The following is a 21,696-nucleotide window of genomic DNA, read 5'->3' as shown; positions in this document are numbered from 1 at the left end:
AGGAGGATCAGAAAGTAAAGCACAAACACCAGAATAATCTGGGATTAAGAATCAGGTCACTGAGCCAGTTTCACATCTGAACTCTGTCCCCGCTCTTTGTGCCGTCAGCCTGGGGGTCCTGCTCTCATTTGTGAGGCTGCTTTGCGCTCTCTCTGCCCCTCCCGCCCCTTCACATCAGTCTCTTCCCCAGGCCACGCTGCCCCTATCCTTGCCTTCATTCCAGAGCCCCTTTTCCTTTTCCGTCCTGGTTTTGGGAACAGGCAATATGGAGGGGTCACACACCAGGTGTGCAGCACAGCTTGCAGGTGTTGCTGCGTTCTCCCCAGCAGGGCTGCATCAAGAGGCATCAGTTGTGAAGTGTCTGCAGACAAAGGGCTGTCATTACAAGGATGCTGATGCATTACTGGCTCTTCTTTTCACTGCAGACGCCTCTCTGGAAACCAGATCTCCAGTATCCCAGGGGAAGCTTTCTCTGGCCTCTACAGCCTGAAGATTCTGTAAGTAATTCATTCCCCTCTGCACAGCCACCACCATCCCTGCCCCCCAGCACCCTGTGCCAGGCACTGGCCATGCACTGAGCCTTGCAGAATGCAACTTAACCAGGCGTTGCAGCACCAGTTGCTGAGCACACAGAGGCTGACACGTCCCTGGGTGACGGAGGAGCTGCACCCACCCAAGGACCTCCACACATCCGCAGCCCTGCTTCCTCACTTCTGCTATGAGCACCCCCATGGCTCAGCCCTCCACGCCACATGGAAATGCACTGCAGGAGAACCTGCAGAAGTTCCTCTTTGGGTAAAACTCCCCAAATCCCCCGAGGTAATGTCCCCCAGATGTGGTGTCTCGGGGTGATGTGGACACACAGTCGGGTCCTGGAGCACCGCAGCCATCAGGGCTGTGCCTGAGATCTGCCAACCCCAGGAAATGCACATCATAGCGACCACCCCACCTCTGCCTGTCCGAGTGGGGAAGGGCTGGGGCTGCTCCCTCAGGAAGCTCTGAGGGATGAAGGCCACCAGCAAGTTCTTCCCCAGGGAATGGTTCCACAGCCCAGGGCAGTCTCACTGCTCACAGTCACACTTTTTGCATCCTTCAGGTCTGTGCAGGGCACTCAGCTGGGAGTCCCTCTTCCTCTCTTTCAGGAACCATCTTAAAAATCTCCTGCAATAAACATTTCATCCCCAAAGGGATGTTTTGAACTCAGCCGCAACGTGAAATTGTTGTAGCCGGTCCAGTTTATACAGAGTGAACAGGTACAGACCTGCTCCGGGATTAGAGAGCATAGGGCTGTTTACTGTGTCTTCTGAAGATGTAAAGTATGAATCCTGCCCTAAATCTCAGGGCTTAGAGATTTATCCATCCCCTGCATTAGGCAACAAATCAAAGGAACTGAGGAAAAACCGCAGCTCTCCCACCCAATTTCAACAAGAGGAACTTTCTACTTCAGGAACTCGGGAGCTTTTAAAGCCGCTTTTGATCAATTTCTATTTGTGTCAGGCCTGGGGAACTACTGATGCAGAACGTAAGAGCACAGCTCCTGCAGGTTGCAGTCATGAGAGCAATGCACTGCCTCTGTGAGATGCCTGCGTGCACTCAGGGACGGCTCTGAGAGTGGCCGCAGTGCAAGGAGAGGGCAGAAGGGCTGGAGATGGAGCTGAGCCCAAGACTTCTGCTTCTGGCAGCCTGCCGTGCCCTCAGCCAGGCTGTGCTCCTGACACTGAGCGGCCACTGGGCTGCCATTACAACCCCTCTGCCTGCCATACCAGCCCCTCTGGCTGCAGGGCTGCCCATGTATGCCTCCCCACTTCTGATGGAGGTCTGCAGAGGACTAACCCAGCTCCAAGACAAGGAAGGGTTGATGCTCACAGAGAATGTCTCATTGAGAGCAGTTCTTGCTTCCAAAAAGAAAGGCACTGCCAGCCCTTCAATTTCCAAAGCCTCGAGTCTTTCCTGCCCAGGTTTGCAGGGTATGTCAGGCTGCCGTGTGCTCCTGCTCTAATTGCTGTCTGTAAGCCCACAGGAGCGTGGTCACTGGTGCATGTAGTTATGAGTTCACTCCAGCCACTGAGTCCCTGCTGCCTCCAGAAGCAGCATTCACCTCCATATTTTCGTCACTGTGATGGTGATCTGGGGGTGTAACCAGGTGCTGGAGGTCTGTAAGTTGGTGCACCTGCACAGCACACAGAAGTGTGCTCTGAACTGGTCGCACTGAGCCTCAGAGCATCAGACAGTCCAGCTGCACCCATGTCCTGCAGAGCTGCACTGGGCAGGGCGAGGTGGCCCGAGCTGCTTCCTCACTGCTCCCCATCCAGATCACGTCCTTGCTCCCTTGGGACCAGTACAACCACTCCTGCAGTCATGTGCTTTTCTCTTCACTTTAATCTCCAACAACAAACCACACATCTTGAAGGAGGTATCTGGAGAGGGAATCTGAAAAGCCCATGAGGCAGGAGAGATCAGAGAAACGCTGGGATATGAGGTATTAAAAGCGAGGAGCAGAGAGGAACGTCCTGTCTCCTCCCTTTCAAAAGGGCCGAGGCATCAGGCTGATTCCTGACCGGGCTGCTTCCATGGAAACCAAAGGAGAAGTGGGGAGGAGGAGTCACCTGTCAGGTTGTTCCCCTGGAGGTGCCAGGCTCCATCCGACAGCCAGCAAAGGCTCTGGGATGCGCTGCTGGGATAGCTGACTGCACAAAGCTGGGGGTGGGCAGCCGAAAACGGGGCTGGGGGAGAAACCAGAGACCCCCGGCAAGATGAACTAAAGGGAAAACGAGGCAACTGAGGTCACCTGCCATCAAAGAAAGGTGGATGAGGATGGAAGTGGCCCTTTAAGGACAAACAGCGCTGCAATGAGGAAGGAAACACTTCTCCATACCTGAACGGCAGGACTAGCAGGCTTTGGAGCGGATGGCAGCGGGGGAATTGAGGACAGATCAGCTCCGTGGATGTGCGTGCTGCCACGGGTGGCAGGCGGCGCAAAGCAGCACATCCTGCTGCAGCCTGAGCTGTTCAGCTGGGTCACTGGGCTCAGAGCTACGGCCTGAGGGACGGGGGTGACCCCAGAGAGACAGGGATGGTAATTGATTTTAGTGTGGTGGGGCCTTAGAGCTCGTTGCAGTCATGTGCATGCCCAGAAGTCAACTCTGGGGCTGTTAAGGGGCCTGGTGCTTTCCAGTCTTTCCAGAGAATTAACTTCTGTTTAAAAATGGATGGGAAACACCCTGGGAATTCCTTCCCAAACCTGTCCATGCAGATGGTCCTCTCCCTGCCCTCAGAGTGAATCCCAGAGCTTCTGGAAGCAGGACCAGCTTGTTGGCTTTGCCTCCTCCGGCTGCTCCAGTGCACAGAAACCACCTGGAAAGTGGCCATAAAGATAGGCCTGTGCAGAAACCATACGGGGCACAGCCAGGGGAGCAGGTGTGGAAGAGAGCAAGTGAAAAGCCAGGCATTTTGCTATCAAAAAACCACCATGACACAAAAGAATGTGCCCAAGATCTTCATGTACTGAGCCCTAGGCCTGCCCTGAGCCAAAGCAAGATGAGATGTGTCCTCTTTGGCTCCCTTAGCTGAGCACAGGCTGGCAGCTGATGGGAATGCCTGTTTGTAAAAGGACTTTGTGAATGCACCTCTCCCAGGGCTCTGCTCTGCAGCACGGCCAACCCTGACCCTCGCCACGAAGCCCAGGATCCTTGCTTCGGGGCCAGCATCATTAGAAATCAGCTCCATTGGCTGCTTCTGTCCTTTGCCATGCTACTTCTCTCCAAAACTGTCTCCTCACTCTGTGCTCCCCAATCCTTGGAGCTTTCCAGGGCAGCAGAATGGAAACTGTCCCATCCTTCCAGAACTCCTCGTGAGCCACCCAGACCCTCATCTCCAAGCTGAGCTCCATCAGCCGTGAAGCACAGGTCCTGATTGTCCATGCGGCTGATCTTGCACTGCCATGGCTTCACACCGCATCCCACCCTCAGTCTGCTGCACAGAGGGGGTTGCCAGGCTTCTTGTTTTCTTGGCTGAACACGCCGTAGCAACGGCAGCACTCACAAGCCAAGGAGGGATCCCACACCAAACTTCACAGGGAAAAATTCCAAGCACAACCCGAGCCTGCCTCACCCCGAAACGTGGAGGGCAGAATGCCTGCGTGCATCCTCTTGGCTGCAGCGCTGGCACCCCCGCAGCCAGCCAGCCGGGGATGGCCCACACCATTGCTCCATTCCTCAGCAAGCCTCAACCAGCCCACGGCAGCACGCAGACCCAGCACTGCCCACAGCAGGCCCACACAGACACCGCTGTGAGCACGGCGCAGCACTGCCTGCATGGGCGCGCTGACCCCGTGCTCCCACCCCACGCCGCCCTGCAGCCACCGCCAGGGCTGCTCTCCATCAGCTCGTAGGCTGGACTGAGCATGGCATGAGTGGCCTCGCTCTGCTGTGCACCTCTCCTGGCTGGTTGGACCCTTCCCCATGGGACGCACTGGTCACGTCCCACACTGAGCCGCAGCCTCAGGTGGTGCAGAGCAGGCACCGGCTGGCTTGGTTTGTGAACACACATCAAAAACATCACCAAAAGGCCCCCAGGAGGGGGGTTTGCAGGTGGCTTGGAATGCTTGAGGAATCCCCGGCTAGGCCCTGCCTCTCTGACAACCCCGAATTTGAGCAGACCATGGGAATGGTGTCGCATCCAAGGGAGATGCTCCCATAGGGAGGGAAGAGGAATGTGCAGAGGTTGGAATGCCTTTAAGCCTGATACATGAGCTGCAGACACAGCTGCCTTAAGCGGGACCAGCCCTTAGACTGTGCTGGCTGAATCACTTCGGCCTCCCCAGATGGGGACACTGGATCATGCACAGACCTGTACCTCTTGAGGGCTGTGAGTCTGCTGAGACCGTCTTGTGCAAGGATCCTGGGGTGACGGGGCCATTTTCCTGGTCTCTTCCAGTAAATAATCTTTCAATTTCTGAGATCAAAACATGACCCCCTGAAGCACTGTGATCTGTGCTGACCCCAGTCAGAGTGACCTCACCTCCTCTTGTAGGTGTGCAGCCGTCCTCCCCTCAGCAGCAGTGCTCAACGTCAGCTCAGGGTGCACCCCCAGACCCAGAGATGTCCTTCCTTTGAGAGAGAACCGTTTATCACTCTGTGTTTGACGCCCCTGCTGCCTTTCTGTGAAAAGCTGGGAGCTCTGGCACAGCTCTGAACTGCAGTGCTGCACACACAGGCTGACGGTCACAGAAAGCCCGTCTGAGTGCACCTCAGCCCCTTCACTGGTGACACGACTGTGCTGCAAAGGTCCTTCACCTCACATCCCTGCAGCGGATCTCTCACTGCAGCACCAGAACCCCCCCGGGACCCCAAACCCAGGGCTGACCTGGACTGCTGCCTAAGAGCCCCGGGTGACCAGCACACTGCTTGCCAACCCCCCAGCTTTCTGCCTGGGGTCCGGGACAGCTTCAGAAATAAGCAGCAACATCTTCCATTTGGTCAGAAAAACTTTTGTATTCTTCACAGACTTTTTCCTTTTTTTCTAATTATAGGATGCTGCAGAACAATCAGCTGAGCCGCATCCCTGCAGAGGCACTGAGAGATCTTCCAAACCTCCAATCTCTGTAAGTCATTAAGAATCAATGCTGCAAGCTGTGCAGTCCCTTGGGGGCAGGACTTCCCAGCACTTGAGTCATTAGTTCCTTTGTCAAGGATGTTCTGTCCCTTCTTCCTTTTCTTTTCCAATTAAAGCAAAGATTACTGTCACTTAGCATTGAAGGGAGGGTGGTTTTCATGGAAGGAACACTGTTGTGGTAAAGGATGTTGAAATTACAGCTCCCCATGTGTGCATAGTGACGAAAAGACCACCAGAGCCAATGCACTTTTCAAGGAATGCTGGAAAATGTCCACCCGGGAGGGTTCTGTCCTCATCACTGCACACCACAGCGGGGCAGGGACCTGATGGGCACACGGAGGAGGAGCAGCTGTCAGCACGGGAGTCCTACCCACACAAAAGGCCGTTGTGTCAGAGTAGGAAACGCCTTAAAACACTTCTAGTGATTCAGGCACAAAGCCGAAGCTGTGGCGATGCTCTTCTTTTAAAGCAACTGTACCTACAGCAGCTCTGTGCTGCTGCACTCAACCGAAAATCACACATCACCAAAAGAAGTTTTCCTGAGCAGAGGACAGGTGGAAGTGCAAACAGCAGTGCAAAAAATGACAGCGGTTTGCACTTTGTCCATTTCCTGAGGACATCTGAGCAGGGCGCAGGACCCACAGCTGGCGGCTGGGAGCCCGGCGGGGCTGGGAGGCACAGCGCTGCTCCAGGTGGGACATTCCTGAATCTCAGCGTGCGTCACTGAGGTTTGTTCCACCTCTGGGCCACGCACTGCTGCCAGCATGACCTGCTGCTGTCCGTCCAGTGCTGCTCCCCCAGGGGAAGGCGCTGCCCTCGGGGCTGCAGTTCTCCTTCTGGTTCATACTTGAAGCAGAGAAGCTTTTCCTTCTCTCCGTTCTAACAGGGCAGCACTGCACTGGGGTGAAGGACTCCCAGCGTGAAAAGCAGCGTGTCTCAGTGTGGACAGTCTCTGTGTCTGTAGGCAGGTACAGAGCTGAGGTGCTTTGCTTGGATGTCACCGTGCTGCCATGACTTCTCTGCCTAACCTCAGGCCAAGAACCTCCAGTAGAGGTCTGTGTTACAGAGATCTGTTTTTTTTTATTTTATTATTTTTCTAATATCTGAGTCATTTTCCACGCGTTTATGAGACTCCCGTGTATTCGTTGCCAAAATATGAGCCAGCCTGGAACACCCATGAAACGCCACAGTGCGGTTTCTGAGCAGCACTGGTTGTGCTGCCTGAGACCCAGTGTGCTCCTATTGCCCAGAGCCTGTTTGTCTCCATTCCAAAGGGAAGTGGCCTCGTGCTGCACCATGACAGATCCTGGGGTACCGGACCTGCGTGGCACTTCATGGAATAGTAACCATCTGCACTGCAAGTTGGAGACTCAGCTGGGCAGAATGGGCAGCAGAACAGGGAGGTGAAAATGGGAGCCAGCAGGTGGGGTGGAACAGGCAGCTCTGCTGGACTGAAATGGACTGAAATGGACTGAAATGGACTGAAATGGACTGAAATGGACTGTGTGCTGGTTGTTTGCTTGCTCTTTCAGATATTTGCATTTGATGTCCAGGTTGGTTATTCTGGGATTGAGGTGGGATATGAAGGAAAGCACGCTCCTTATGGACACGAGAAATGGAGTTCTGAACACTCATCTCTTTTCTCAGGAGTCAAACCAATGGGAGCTGAGAACAACAGCTCTGAGCTTAGCTCTGTTTGTGGGACTACCCAGGAAATTCAAGGGGTCCTGCTGTGATCCCCTGCAGGAGCGCAGAGCAATAACAAACACCCGAGTGTGCTGAGCCGTGCGTCGGGCTCATTAACGGCTCACCCACAGGAGATGGGCACTGCGTCTGCCCCTGTGCCAGGCAAAGGGAGTCCGAGGTGTTTCAAAGTAAGCAGGTGCTATGAATTATAATGACCAGGTTGCAGAGGTAGAGGAAGGAAAGAGAAAAGAAACCTGGTGGATTAAGAGATCAAGACAAACTCTTCATTCTTCTGTTCCAAACACTCGTGGAAAGCGATGGGAAGAACTGGCTCTTTCTGGAGCTCAGCACTGTGCAGAGGGCTCAGCGTGTGTCTGGTTCACCCAGGCAGGGGTTGGCACTGGGCGCCCCTCAGCCAGGGGCAGGACTGAGTGGACACAGAGCACCCAGTCGGGATCCTCCCTGCTGGATAAAGGCGTCTACCCACTGATCTCCTGACCCACAGGAGCTCGTTTCTCCTCCTGCAGAGAGCAGGCTGGTGGAGGCCCTGAGCAGCCTGGGCATAGAGACACAGCTGCAAGGGACACTGGCACATCCAGCCTGCAGTGGGACATCAGCAGGGTGAGGGGTTCGTCTGAGCTCAGCTCCTTGTATCCAAGCAACTCCCTTTGGTCAAGGGAGAAAAATAGGTGCTTTGGGAGGAAACTCAGAAGAACCTTTCCAGCTGAACAATTCCAGTCCATTCCACTCCATTCTAAATGGCACTTCTAACTAAAGTAATATGGATCCTCCAACCAAGTCTTGCCATCCTGGGATCTTTATCAGGAATGTTATGAAGTCTTAAGGAAGTTCAGCAGACTGCTTCATCCCCTGTCCCTCGAGGCAGGTAATTGTTGTTACATATATACAGCTAGAGATTAAAATGCAAAGAATGACTTATAGCAATTTGCAAACATGTGGACTTTGATGTAGACAAAGCAGGAAAGCTTCCCACCTGATCAGTTTCTCACAAGCATATAAATTCTTATGACAGAAGGAAGGAAAAAAGGCTTTGGAATCGCCACAGCCCAAAGAGCTCAGTCAATTCATTCCTCATTCCACATCTTTGATCTGGCTGAGATTTAGCAGTTTGCTGTTAACAGCAATAATCTCTATAAATCACAGGTGATGCAGTAAGGCTTAAGGAAGGTGTTGTTTCCATTGAGAGATGGGAGGATAAAAGCTATAGGAAGAAGCAGACCTCTGCAGGTCAGCCGTGCTGGAACGTGGCATTATGGTGGTCAGTCGGGTCAGGTAGCTGGGAAGCCAGGTGGCTGGAACAGGAACTGATGGCTTTGTGCTGGTGCTGAGACAGCGCTGGGTCCTTCCCTTGTGGTGGATGGCTGCTGCCAGGGAGGAAATCAGCTCTTCTGAGTCATCTTCTATGGCTTCACTACCAACCATTCAGGTAAGCCTCTGCTGTGCCACATCTCCCTCAGGCAGACCAGGTGGGTTCACTCCTCTGACTTTAGCCATCTTGATATTACTCATCTCAGGCAGTCAGCAGTGGGAAACGATCAGCATCTCCAGGGCGTGAATCATCCTGCCATCTCAGAGCCCCGTCTGGGGGATGGACGGCCCTCCGGAGCGGGCTGGTTTTCCCTACTGGCTATGGAGAGACACTCTAACTGGTTTCAACTTCTACATGAATAACAAATGGGGTTTTCCTACCCCTGCAAAGCAAGGAATAGTAATCCAAAAAAGGCTCCTCTCCTCACCCTGCACACACACACCCCATCAGAGCACGAGTACCAAACCGGAGCTGAGCATCTCATCTCCCTCAGCTCTGCACAGAACCCACCACTTTCTTATGTGGCCCCCAGAGAAAGCTCACAGAGGATGTTGTCTTGCCCAAAAGCAAGCCCTGATCCTTGGGATAGGTGAGCAAATCTTTCTTTCTTCACGTAGATTGTGGCCATTGCTTCTTTGGCTCATTTAAGAACTCATTATCTGCTGTTGTCTTTCCCTACACATAGAGATGCTTCAGGAGAACTGGAGACAGAAAGCCAAATAAGAGATGAACAGCACATTCAAATTAGGCACATATATGTAACACTGGGGCCTCCCTATAAGATGCAGTGCTGCTGTAGGCTGCTGTCAACTTTTGCTCTCTGCCTCTTTCATAACATGGTGGATTTCAAGGAGCAGCTCCATCAGCGAGGCACAGGAGCTCTCTGGCGAGCACCAAATATGCAGGACCTCCTCTGCTTGGTCTCTGGCTGTTTCTGTCCCTTCTGTGTTTCACTATGGGCTCAGGGGGTGATGCCAGGCTCCCAGGGAGATGGCAGATCAGGGATCAGCATGGCAGCTGCCCGCCTGTCAGCAATTTCCAGAGTTGCACAGGGATTTTGGCAGTCTTTCTTGCACGGTTCTGACCTGAGGGGTTTTGGAGGTGTCTGCAGCTGGAGATAACAAAGCCCTCTTGTCTGTACCAAAGGCACTTTGTGTGGAGTCCAGGTATTGCTCTGATTTCATTTCCTGAGCATCCCTCATGGAGGGCTTCCCGGAGGTGCATGTCCCATTAAGCCAGGAGTGGAGACTCGCTGCGTTTCAAACCGAGCCCTGCAGACTTTTCCACCAGGTCCTGTTGCCTAGCCAAGGGGCTGGGAACGTGCTTGCAGCTCAAACCTTCATTCGTTGCCTGGGATGGTAATCACAAGAGTTCTTAGTTGGAAATGGAGCTAGGAAACTCTTGAAAGTTTTTCTGGAGGGCTGTGAGCTCTCCTGTGGCAGGGGCAAAGGGCCTGGTTTTGGAGCAGGGCTGCAGCTCGGTGCCTCCCGTACTGAATAAGATGAAAAGTTAAAGTCATAGAATGGCTTAAGTTGGAAGGGACCTTAAAGGTCATCTGATTCCAACTCTCAGCCATGGGCAGGGCTGTCAGCCCCCAGAGCCCCGTCCAACCCGGTCTTGAATACTTCCAGAGAGGGGCACCGCCGCTCCGGCAGCAGTGCTGTGTGCAGTGCTTCATGACCACCAGGGTGCAAATGGCAGCAGAGATTGAAGCGTCCTTCCAAGCTAGCAGTGCAGTCCCTGGCTTCTCTTCTCCTCTCCCTTTCGGTACCTACTGACAGGAGGAGCCCTTGCTGTTGCGGTGGCTCGGGGACCCTCTGTGTGCCCAGCTCTGTGCCTGGCAGGAGGGGCCGCGTGCATGGAGCTGGCCTGGGGAGATCCGGGAGTCCTTGGAAGCTGCTCTGTGCAGCTCTGGGGCCATCCTTCCTCGCGAGGCCCTCAGTTCTGAGCACGATGAGCTCCCAGGAGCTCGGAAGCCAGGCGCTGACTCAGTGCATCCGGGAGCTTTGCCTGAGAGAGGAGCAGAGGTGTTGGCCATCCTCATTATGAGTTATCAGAGAAGCTGAGCTGCAGTGACATCATCTCCTCCTTATATTACTACAAGGAATTCAGATGCTATTATGGGATAGGAGGTAACTCAATTGAGCCTTTCAAGATAAACTCAGACAGGAAGAGAGACATGATTGCCCGAAGGCACCAATTAAGACGTTTCTGGTGAGATCAGCTCTGTTCTGCAGACACGTGCACACTGGGGTAGGCAGAGAGCAGCTCTCTTCCTGAGGAAGGGGCGATCTCTGGGCACAATCCTCACTCTTTTGGAGGTCACAGCTCTCTCCAGACTTTCCTTTCTTTGTGTTGCTGCTGAGAGATTGGGAAGGTGCAGAGAATCTCCTGTGTTTGGATGAGAACAGCCCAGAACCACTCAGAGCTGCCCACGAATTTTGGTGGCAAGATTTCTCCTACTTTATCAAGGGAAATAGTGGCCAAATATATTTCAGAAATGCTGGGGAGGATGGATAGGCACCTGAAGCCACAGAGTCCTGTTGCGGTGATGCTGTAGGAGAGTGTTGCAGGGTCTCCGCTCTGTAGCTTTAAAATAGATAAAGGAGCAAAATCTGGGCACTTTGAAGATGTTTTTGTTTTGTCCAGGCGGCGCCTTGAGGTCACATCACTGCCCATAGCCACCAGTAGCAGACTCGGTCCTGAAGCCAGAAGTGGAGGCTTAGAGCTGCTGCTGATTTTCACAGGGCATCGTTCTCGAGTGCCCCACTTGAAGTCAGCTCCTTCCTGCACCAAGCGGGGCACAGCTGTGCAGTGCTTTGACTGCTGGTTCAGGTTGTGAAGTCACTGGGAAATGTTGTCCACGCAGACATTTGGGGACCATGGCGTCTCATCCCCTCTGCAGACCTACAGCACTGCTTGGAGCACACATCGCACCAAGTCCCAGCAGCTCTGCCAAGCTTCTGTTAGCAACAAATGAGTTAATGCTGCAAGGAAACCGACTGAGTGATTTGGTGAAATAAAGAGGAAAAAATCTCCGTGGAAGGTGAGGAGCCAGCCCCAGCCTGCGCCGTCCCATTTACCTGCTAATCGGCCTAATTATCTTAGGTATAAATCATAACAGCAAACACTTACAGAGCCAGAGTCACACACCGAAGAAAGGAGAGAACTGTTGGGTTGGTTTTTGTTTAGTATAATTGGTATAATTACTAACAACTCCTTGCCAAGAACTTTAGCTTTTCTCCTTCCAGAAGAGAGTGGAGAGCTGTCTGAAAGCCATAGCAATTAGCAATCCCCACATGCACAGCTTTTATTAGAAAGAATGCACCTCTATTCCAGAAAGAGCCAGCAACTCCCCGGGGAGGAATTAAACAATGCAGAGGTCTTTTGGTAGCAGGAACGTGGCCATGGCTCGCTCTTTGCTCCCTGCTCCCTCACTGGCACTGTGAAGGCACATCAGAAATCAGCTGCCCATCAGGACAGAGGTGGAATGCCTTTAGATGGACCCTTCCCTGCTCTTTGTTTTCCTCCTCTGGCTCCACACAGGGCTGGGCTGTGGTCCCAGCAGGCTGTGATATCTGGAGGGATGTCCAGCTCATTGATGCTCCCCTTCAGTCTGGCTGAGGCCTGACTTGAGCACCCTGGAGCAGATTGGGGCAACAATTACGTGGCTGGAGCCAACCAAGGAGGCAGGCAGCATCTCCCAGGGACAGCAGCCAGCTCAGCATCCATGCTCTGGCCAGCGTGGTGGAGGTGAAGAGGGAGAAGATGCGGGGCTCCTTCTGGCCTTCAGAAGGGTCCTCCCAGCAATAAAAGGCACAGAGCAGAGCCTGGCTGCAGCACACTCCATGCAGGAGCATTACAGAGCCATTGGGTGAAGCTCACTCATCACCCCTCTATATTACCATGGGGATCCACCTCCATACCTCTGAGCACCTCAAAAAAATCCACCAAGGACCCATCCTGCTCCACTGGCACTGCTGTGAGACCTACAGGACCATGCATGTGAGAGAGCCTTTACTGAGCGTATGCTGAGCAGCTGTGAGGAAACCTGGCCTCGTTAACAGCTCCTCTAATCATTAACAGCTCCTCTAATCATTAACAGCTCCTCTGACACCTGGGGTGCCGTCACTGGGGCCAAATTCCCCTGGATTCTCGTGCCTTCACACAGGAGCTCATGGCCAAAGCAGGGCGGAGAGCTCAGAAAGTGCTGGGGCAGCCCTGAATCCATGAACCCATGCTGGACACCAGAACCCATTTGGACCCCTCTTGGACCATCTTGAGCCCATCTGAACCCATCCTGGACCACCACGAACGCATCTCAGACCAACATAAACCCGTCTTGGATCCTCTTAAACTGTTATGAACCCATCTTGGACCTCACGCCAAGGTATCAGGAGAGCCCTTGGCTCTCTTTCAGCATTTCCATTTCTGGAAGCTTAATTTGGTTTTGAAATATTGTAACTCTTCTCAGCAGATATTTTCATTGTCTGCTCTTTAATTAATTAAACTTGAAAGAGAGCATTCACTTTAAAACAATTTTCAGTAAACATATAGGGATTAAGTAAGCAGTACTTTTTAATTTCTGAGAAACAAACGGTGGTGCCAACAACTAACAGAATTCTTATGCTGGGGAAGGAATGGAAAAATTAAGCAAAGATTAACATTTCCCACACGAGTTTTAATTTTGGTCGAAAAGTTCTTGTTTGTCCCAAAACATGTTGATGAAAACTCTCAAACAGGCTCTTTAATCTCACCCTGAGCTGCTGCAGGGTTTCCTTTCCTTCTCTTTGTTCTTTGAATTTGTGGGAAGATGAGTGGGGCTGAACTGGGTGCCACGGGGTAAACTGAGGCAGGCTGTGCACCGCGCTCTTCCTCTTCAAGGTGAAAGCATCCGCTCTCATGTTGGTGTTCTGAGCACAAAGGCAAACCTGCAGCAGCCACGCTGAGCTCTGGGGGTGAGGTCTTCTCATCTACGGCTCCCCCTCCAAACCAAGAGAGCTGGGGAAAAGCCTGCACTGGGAAACAGAATGAGCTGCTCATGGGCCTTCAGCTGGGGCTGTAGGAAGCGAGTTCCGAATTGTTCAGTTTTTGCCAAAAATGTTACTTCCAGCAGCCAGAAAGATGAGCTTCTGAGCCGTGTTCCTGCTATGGATGCCACGGATCTGAGGGCTGTGCGAGGCAGCGCTGCTCCCTGCCTTCCCTCTCGCTATGAGGGGCGCAGCGCCTCTCAATTCGGAGATCCTTCAGATGATCTGCAGGAACACGGGGGGCTCCGTCAGCCAGGGCGAAATCTGAGTTTTCTCCCCATTGCTGAAATCGGTTCCTGGTCGTCCGTCCAAATCTGAAATGTTTTACTCTTACATTTAGATTTCGAATTCTGCAAATAACGCATTTTATCCACCTCACTGCTGTTGAAATAAGAGATCTTTATGCAAGATGATTCCCAAACCTATTTCTTCAACTTTTTTTTTTCCCATAATGAGCTGAATATCTTTTGGCTTCTCTCTTCGTTTTTGGAACAAAAACAAGTCTTAAAAATTACGGATTCTAACCAAATCAAAGCTCTGCTTTTCAATTGCCGTAAGGATTCCATGATTTAAAAAAAAAAGGGGGGGGGGCAATTGGCGAATCGAGGAGAGAGAAAGGCCTGGGCTGCTGCAACGTGCAGCTCTCAGGTTGATTCCCGTGCTGTGACACGCGGTCTGATTCGCGCCCGGTGTTTCCTGCCCCCGTTCTGCTCGGGTCTCGCACAGGGCGCTGCTCGCTGCAGGCGCCTCTTCAGGCAAAGCATTTTCCCCTCCAATGGGGCTCTTCCCACTTCGCTTGGTTTGCCGTGCGCCCCCCGGTTGCGCGCAGGGCGGCGCTCTGCGGGGTCAGGAGGACGCACGGTAAGCCTGGCCCTGGGGCGCGTGGCTGTCGGAGCGCTGCCTGCTGCGCCTGTGTGCACGGGAGCGGCCCATCCGTGTTGCTTCCGACCACCAGCAGCGCCTCACGGCCGTCAGCAGCGGCAGCCAGGAGCCCGGAGTGCCGGCAGGGCCCCGCGCCGACCCCGCTGCTCTTCCCACCCGATCTCCCTGCCGTCCGTCCGTCCCGCCTCGGCACAAAGCTCCCTTTGCGTAACTCTGCGGTGCTTCCAGCGGTGCCGGCTCCATCTCTCACTCCTCCCCGCCCTGTTTGTTTCCCACCCAGACGCCTGGATGCCAACCTCATCTCCGTGGTGCCCGAGGGGAGCTTTGAGGGGCTGCAGTCCCTGCGGCACCTCTGGCTGGACGACAACGCGCTGACGGAGATCCCGGTCCGAGCTCTGAACCGCCTCCCAGCACTGCAGGCCATGACGCTGGCGCTCAACCAGATCTGGCACATCCCCGATTTCGCCTTCCAGAACCTCAGCAGCCTCGTGGTGCTGTAAGCTTTCTCCATTTGTTCTCCCTCCCATCGAGGACAAGGTGTTGTGGCCGTGCAGCGCTCCTCTTGCTGTGAGATTGGCTCACGACAGCCTCACAGCCCGCTGATACCAAATGCCACTTCAATCTTTTTTTTTCAACACCATTTCTTAAGTGGGGCAGCTGAAAAGCTCCCCGTCACCTTCCAAAAAAAACATGGTTTGCCTTAAAGAAGATCAGTGTCTGGAAACAAAAAGCAGATCTTTTTCTGCTGGGAAAAAAAAAAAAAAAAAAGAGCAAAATGCCTCTGATTTCTATGAAAACTTTGAGCAAATCTGATTCTGAACGACTGGGCTGAGCTCAACACCTTGTCCACACCTCACACGGGGCTGTGCCACGCTCCTGCTGTCTGTGCTGGGCTCCATCCCAGCCCTGCAGTGCTCACTGCTGCTGCTTGCATGGCAAAGAGCGAGCGGCAGCGTTTGGGGGCGCGGGGTCCAGGGGGGTCCATTGCCTCCATGGGACACAGCAGACAGAAACCAGTGCTGTCGTGCCATTTATGAGGTGCCTCCCATCCATCAGCAGAGCCCTGGGAATTATCTCACGCTTAAAGGAAGTTTACATGTGCAAATTAGCTAGTCATTAATTTTTGGGTGTTGATTAATAAGCTCAGGTGTGATTGCCAATTAATTTGGAGGTCCTGTATCTACACGAAATGCTGTCAGCTGGGTGATGTGCATGTTTTGATATCGGGGTGTGAAGAAACCTCAGCATGCGGTGCCTGGGGAAAGCGTGGCAACCATGTCACTGTCAGGAGGCAAAGTGTGTGCTGACACATCTGTCACAGACTGAGCCCGGCCAAAGCGCAGCCCAGAGCTTTATTAGCATCAGCTTCAGTTGTTCAGGCAAATCATAAAGGCTTCCTTAAGGGAAATGCTGGGATGAGCCGTGTCAAATAAGTCATTTTTACCCACAACAATGCCTGTCCTACCAGGACATCCACGACCCACAGTGCAGCTGCTTCACTCAGCATTAATAGCCAGCAGGGAGGGTGAGCTGACATTTGGGTTGTTTCAGTCTCCAAAGCGTGCTGCTCTCGTTCTTGTTTATCCCGTACTCTCAGCGAGAAGCAACTCCTTAATTAAACAGGCAAGCCCAAGAAATAAAAGCCATTGACCGTGAGGTTGTGAGGGAGAGAATAGCGTCCCACCACAGGCAGTTGGGAAGGAGCAGATGTGTGGTCCTGCCGGGCTGTGGGACACGGCGCGGAATTTTTGTGGGCTCACAGAGCGTTTGGCAGATCTGCCCCATAAATCTGCCCCATAAATCTGTGCCACGCAGCCCCCCGTTGGCAGCAGCGCAAAGTAACCCCGCGTCCTCCTTGTGCCTCCGTTCATCTGGCGGCGTTTCCCCGCCCCGCTCACCCGCCCAGCTGAGCACAGCTCCCAGGCGTTGGCTGAGGGGCGCAGCGGGGTTTGCAGGGAGGTTTTCCCTACCGGGATGCAAAGGATGCACACACGTGTTCCTCTGCTGAGGGCTGAGCGCACGGTGATGGCGGAACGGTGTGCTGGGCAGGGCTGGCGTGAGCAATTCGTTACCCAGAACACTGCCCAGCAGCCGGGCCTCGTTCACGGGACCTTTTCAATTTGCAAAAGCGCCTGTTCTCATGAGGACTGAGTTTGCTGCCTTGGGAAAAGTGAGTTTCCTTCTTCGGCGCTTGAGGAAGAAATGAATGGTGCTCCAGTGCTGACAGCGTCACTTCTGATCAAGCTTCATTCTCTGCCCAACAAGTCCAATGCTTGTCCTGCACCACTGGCAATAATCAATGGGAATTTGCACCATTTATGATTTAGATGTCTCTATTCATCCGTAGCTGTGGATGAACAGAGACAAAGGACAGATTTGCCTCAATGGAGTGAGGGATTCATTGTGGCAATAGCTGACCCAGTGGGAAAGCTCACATCGAGTCAGATTCAACCTTGTTCAAAGTCCCACAGTGCGAATGACTGATGGAGGATGTTTGCATTGGTCCTTTTTTTCTTTCTTAAGATGAAAAAATGAAGTCATTAGGAATGAAAGCAATGGAGAATCCACCACTTCTCTTTGTAGTTTGTTCCAGGGTTAATCATCCCTGTGTTAGCAGAAAGAGAAAGAAAAAGCTCACATTTCCCATTCAAATTTTCTTTGGCTTCGACTTCAGACGTCTTATTATTCTTTTCTCTGCTAAATCACAGAACTATTTCAGTACCCATTTTCTGACCAGGAGGGATCCTATACATTCTGCTGCGCTCAATACCCTGATCTTATTTTTAATAAGCAGAGCAGACTGTGTTCCCTAACTCTCCATCCTGGTTCTTTCCATCCCTTGGATCCCCGTTGCTCTTCTCTGTGCCCATTCCAAATTATCACCATCCATTTCACAGTGTGGGTACCAGAAATACACAGAACCTTCTGGAGCTGCTTTCACCACTGCACTGCCCAGGTGGAACATCCCTTCCATGCCCTCTTCTTGATGCAGGAATCGCCTTCCTGAAGCACATCAGCTACTTTTCTTGGAATGCTTCTCGTCTCACCAACCAAGGGACCAAGCAGGACGAGGCCCTGCGTCCCATCCCGGGGATGATGGCAATCTGGGCTCTGCAGACACAGCAGAGGAGCCGGGGAGATGCCAGAAAACTCAACCAGTGGATGTGCCACCCAACAGAAAGCAATGACTGCCTGAGCAAAGCCAATTCCATGGGGGGTTGTCCACAACCAGCCCTGTCCTGTGCTGCAGTCCTGCACATGGAGACGCACGGACCTCAGTGCTTGCTGGCTTTGCTGAGGACAGAGCAAATCCCATCTCCAGCAGGAGAGGCTGGGGGGTTGGACTCGATGATCTCTGGAGGTCCCTTCCAACCCCTACAATTCTGTGATTCTGTGAGGTTCACAGACTGCTCGTGTTTGTGCGTCGTGAGATGGTTGTTTACAGCCCAGAACCAAACATCCCTATCTGCCATCACACCAGCTGTAATTTACGGGGCAGAATATAACGCTGTGTGGGCTGAGCTCAAATTGACAAACATTGGAGATGTTGCAATTCCACTTGTTAAAATGTGTTTACCATTGGAGGGAAAAAAGGGGCAGGATGGAAGAAAAGAATGTCTTTTCAAGTGTTTACCTTTCCAGTTTATATTGCATTCAGACTGGCTTGTTTCTATTATTGCCATGTGGTTGGATAATGACTCCAGACTTCAGCTTGGACGACAGTTTTTCTTATAACTCCCTTTTTCGATTGCTCTTAATTTTCTCACCAACAAAGCACCCTTCGGATGACTTCCATTACTCTGCCTCCAAACAAAGACCCTTAGAGCCAAATATGAACACAGCAGGTGATGGTTTTTCTGTTCTCTCTCCTGGCCTGGCGGATAGCAGCAGTCAGACCGAGCTGCTCTCATGCCCCAGCCCAGGCAGGTCGGGCTCTTTGTGCCGCCCCAGCGCAGCCCCACGGCTCTCACTTCTTCCCCAGTGCTCAGCATTTCCTCCCTCCTCACAGCTGAGCTGTGGGTTCCTGTGCTGAGGGTGAGAGGCTCCAGATCCAGAAGCCCCATTTGCCAAGTGCCACATCCAGTGTTCAGAGGGACCCAAACAACTGGCACCGTCCTGCGCTGGAATTGCCAGATGAAGCGAGAACAGCACGATCTGCGGCGAGCTCATAAAGTTTGACAGAGGAAACCATTTGGACCTGAACTTCTTTTCTTGTGACAAAGAGAATTCCTCCTGCAGGATTCAGCCCCAGAGGAGCAAACGCATTTCATCACACTTCTCTCCCTTCCTGTTCCCTTCCTTTGAAATGTTTGCACATCCCCACAGCTCACATCCATCTTGGGCTGCTTTCTGAGCCGCGCTGCCCTCGAGCCTCCCAGCTCCCTCCTGTTTTACCCCAAGAATTTGGCAGTGGGAGCTGTGTGTGCTCAGCCAAACGGTTCCCACTTGAAGCCAGGTGGAGCGAGAGATTTTTCAAGCTGAGACAGATTGAGATCAAGCAGCAAATAATGAAAAAAGTCATTGATTCACCTGCCAGTGTGCAGCCTCCTGCGGGCTCTTGGAAGGAGGTGCTGGACTAAGGCTGGTGCAGCTCCGGGTGTGGGAGGGGGACCCCAAGGCAGCAGCAGATGAACCACAGGGGGCTGTGTGTTAAAGGAGAACCTGAACTGGTGGGGAAGGCGACCCCGATGGGGATCAACAGGAGTGTCCTGCCCTGGAGGATTCTGCATGCAGGGAAGGACCTCCCCAGAGTGCTTGAGGTGGGCTGCCTGAAGCGCAGGCTGGGCAGCAGAGTTGTCTCATGTTTGATGATCCTTAAGGTCTTTTCCAGTCTGAGCAATTCTGCGGTTCTATGATTCTGTAACTTTCATTGCAGTCAGGAGCGAATCCAGGACTGGACGGATTTTCTTTTTTTTTCTTTCTTTCTTTTTCTTTTTTTTTAAGGAACAATAATAAACTGTGATTAACAGGATTATTTGGAGCTCAGAGCCTTTTTGCTGCTGTTAATTCTCTGAGGAGTCTGAGTATAGCTCTGCTCTTGGTAGCACCCAGTGCCCATGAAGCCACACAGCTTTGGTAGAGTCAGGTCCAATGTTAGCTCTGCAGGGTCATTTGTAGAGTGTTTCTTGAGGGTTAAATTTAAGCATTTTCACCCAAATTTAAGGTCTCAGGAAATGCCTGGACTTCCTGGGAGAGTAGGAGCTGCTGCATGAGCACTACTGCACCCAGCATGTGTCCCATGAGATGGGGGAGCACCTTACAGCACCCTCACCATCCCCGCACAGCCCACGCTCGGCTTGCAGGCTGGGCCACGGCTCAGGTTGGCAGGAAAAGTTCATCTCTGATCTGCAGTGAACACCTCTGTTCTGTCCGCAGGCACCTTCACAACAACCGCATCCAGCGCCTGGGGGCGAAAGGCTTTGATGGGCTGCACAACCTGGAGACGCTGTGAGTCGCCTTTTCCCCTCTGTTCCTCCCCGGTGTGCTCTGCCCTGCCCCGTGCTGGGGAGCAGCGTGTGGCCGTGGGCCCCTCTGAGCTCCCCCACCTTCCAATAGGGCCTGGGCTGCCTGCAGCGCTGCCCCCAGGAAGGGGTTGATGTCTCTGTGTCAGCTCCTGCTGCGCGTTTCCTCTGTGCCAAGAATGGGGCAGGACAGACCTGCATTTCTGCCCCTACTGCTGCAGAGGGCTCTGCAGGAGGGTGGGGGCTCTGAGGAAACAAATCTGCCCTCGGTGCAGCGCTGGCTCCATGTGTCCCCACTCCTCACCACTCACACGCAGTCCCAAAGCCTTCAGAACAGCAGACGCTGCCAAAATGAGGGGTTGGGTTCAGCACAGGGCTGGCTGTGTTCGTGGGGATCTGTGCAGCATCTCTGAGAGGCTCTCGTGTCACCTGGCAGCACCCAGAGCTAAGGCCAGGAAACACGCAGCAACGGAGCAGCCTGAGCCAGGACAGCCTGACCCTGCAGCCACGGCGCTGATGGCAGCCCACTGCCCCTACCCTGCGGCTCCTGTCCCTGCTGAGCAGGGGGGGTTCGCCCTTTGGGAACGGGGCTCTGCTCGAGGATTGCTCCACTCCGGCTCTCGTGGCCCCAACCTGAGCTTGTGAGTGGACATGTGAGTGGAGCCTCCTGCAGCTGCGAGGCAGGGCTGTGGGTGAGCTCTCCTGATCCACGGTGCTGATGGAGCGCCTTAGGAAAAGAGAAGGATGGCTCTTACCCCCGAGCTCCGATTCCCAGCCTCGCACCGAGCAGAGCTCTCTGAGGAGCCTCTCGTCCCTCCGTGGGTTCAGCACCCATTCACCCTGCAGCAGAACTGTCTGTGCGTGGTGGCTGCACCAGCAGAGCTGCCAGCGCCGCAGCTCCCGTGCGTGTGGGGACTGCTGCAGCCTCCTGCACGTACCCTTTAATTCAGGTTATGATTACATTCTGTTGACAGCACTTTGCACGTTTTCTTGGCTGGTGCTGGCAGTGCTGTGCTCTCGTTTACCCTGTGGGCGTCACCTCCTGGAAGGCTGCAGGAGGGGAAGAGCTGGTGAAGACAGAAACATCTCCGGGCTTCCTAAAATGAGCGCTTGTGGCCAAGTGCTGATTATAATCCAGGCACAATGGTTGAAGAGCTGTAGAACTTGAGTGGAAAGAATCGTTTTGGGGGGATGCAGAAGAGCCTGCACAGCTTTAGATGCAGAAACCGAAGGGAAATGTTTCTCTTCATATTCAGCTGGACAGGAAAGTGTCTATTTTAGCAAATTCTGGCAAAGCTCTTGGAGAAGCAGCACCTGGCAGGGCTGTGGGGGAAAGCCCACCATGGACGGACCGTTCTGCCAGCTGCCTGAACTGGGTGACCACGGCCTCTTCACCTTCTGCAGATGACGCAGCGTCGCAGAATCATAGAATCTCCAAGGCTGGAGAAGACCTCCCCATCCCCATCCCTGCCAGCTCCCCCTTCGCCATGCAAACCACTTGGAAGGAGCAAATCTTCCTTCATTTAAAAAGCTTTTGATTTTTTTTTTTTAATAGCGCTAATAAATTAAAACCATCTCCCAGGAGGGCCGGATCCCAAACCTCTGCTGCGGGCGGTCAATCTGCCCAACCTCGCCTCACACGAAAAGCCCCGACCACAGCTTTCACAGCACACTGCCCCATTATCTGGGTAAT

At 53.2% G+C, this 21,696-nt stretch overlaps 1 protein-coding gene across 1 annotated transcript in view; it reads left to right on the top strand.

Moving 5' to 3' along the window:
- Positions 1-21,696, top strand: part of LGR6 (leucine rich repeat containing G protein-coupled receptor 6) — a 67,294-nt gene that overhangs the window by 30,977 nt on the left and 14,621 nt on the right. Inside the window, exons 3-6 of the mRNA XM_042836390.1 lie at positions 426-497; positions 5,531-5,602; positions 14,822-15,037; positions 19,918-19,989. Coding sequence (XP_042692324.1) covers positions 426-497; positions 5,531-5,602; positions 14,822-15,037; positions 19,918-19,989 — 432 coding nt within the window. The remainder of the gene's footprint in view (positions 1-425; positions 498-5,530; positions 5,603-14,821; positions 15,038-19,917; positions 19,990-21,696) is intronic.

This window comes from Centrocercus urophasianus, unplaced genomic scaffold (genome assembly GCF_019232065.1).
Source record: "Centrocercus urophasianus isolate 14NV4802_14NV808 unplaced genomic scaffold, USGS_Curo_1.0 seq_6, whole genome shotgun sequence".
Classification (NCBI taxonomy): Eukaryota; Metazoa; Chordata; class Aves; order Galliformes; family Phasianidae; genus Centrocercus; species Centrocercus urophasianus.
This window is presented reverse-complemented; position numbering and strand designations above follow the sequence as displayed.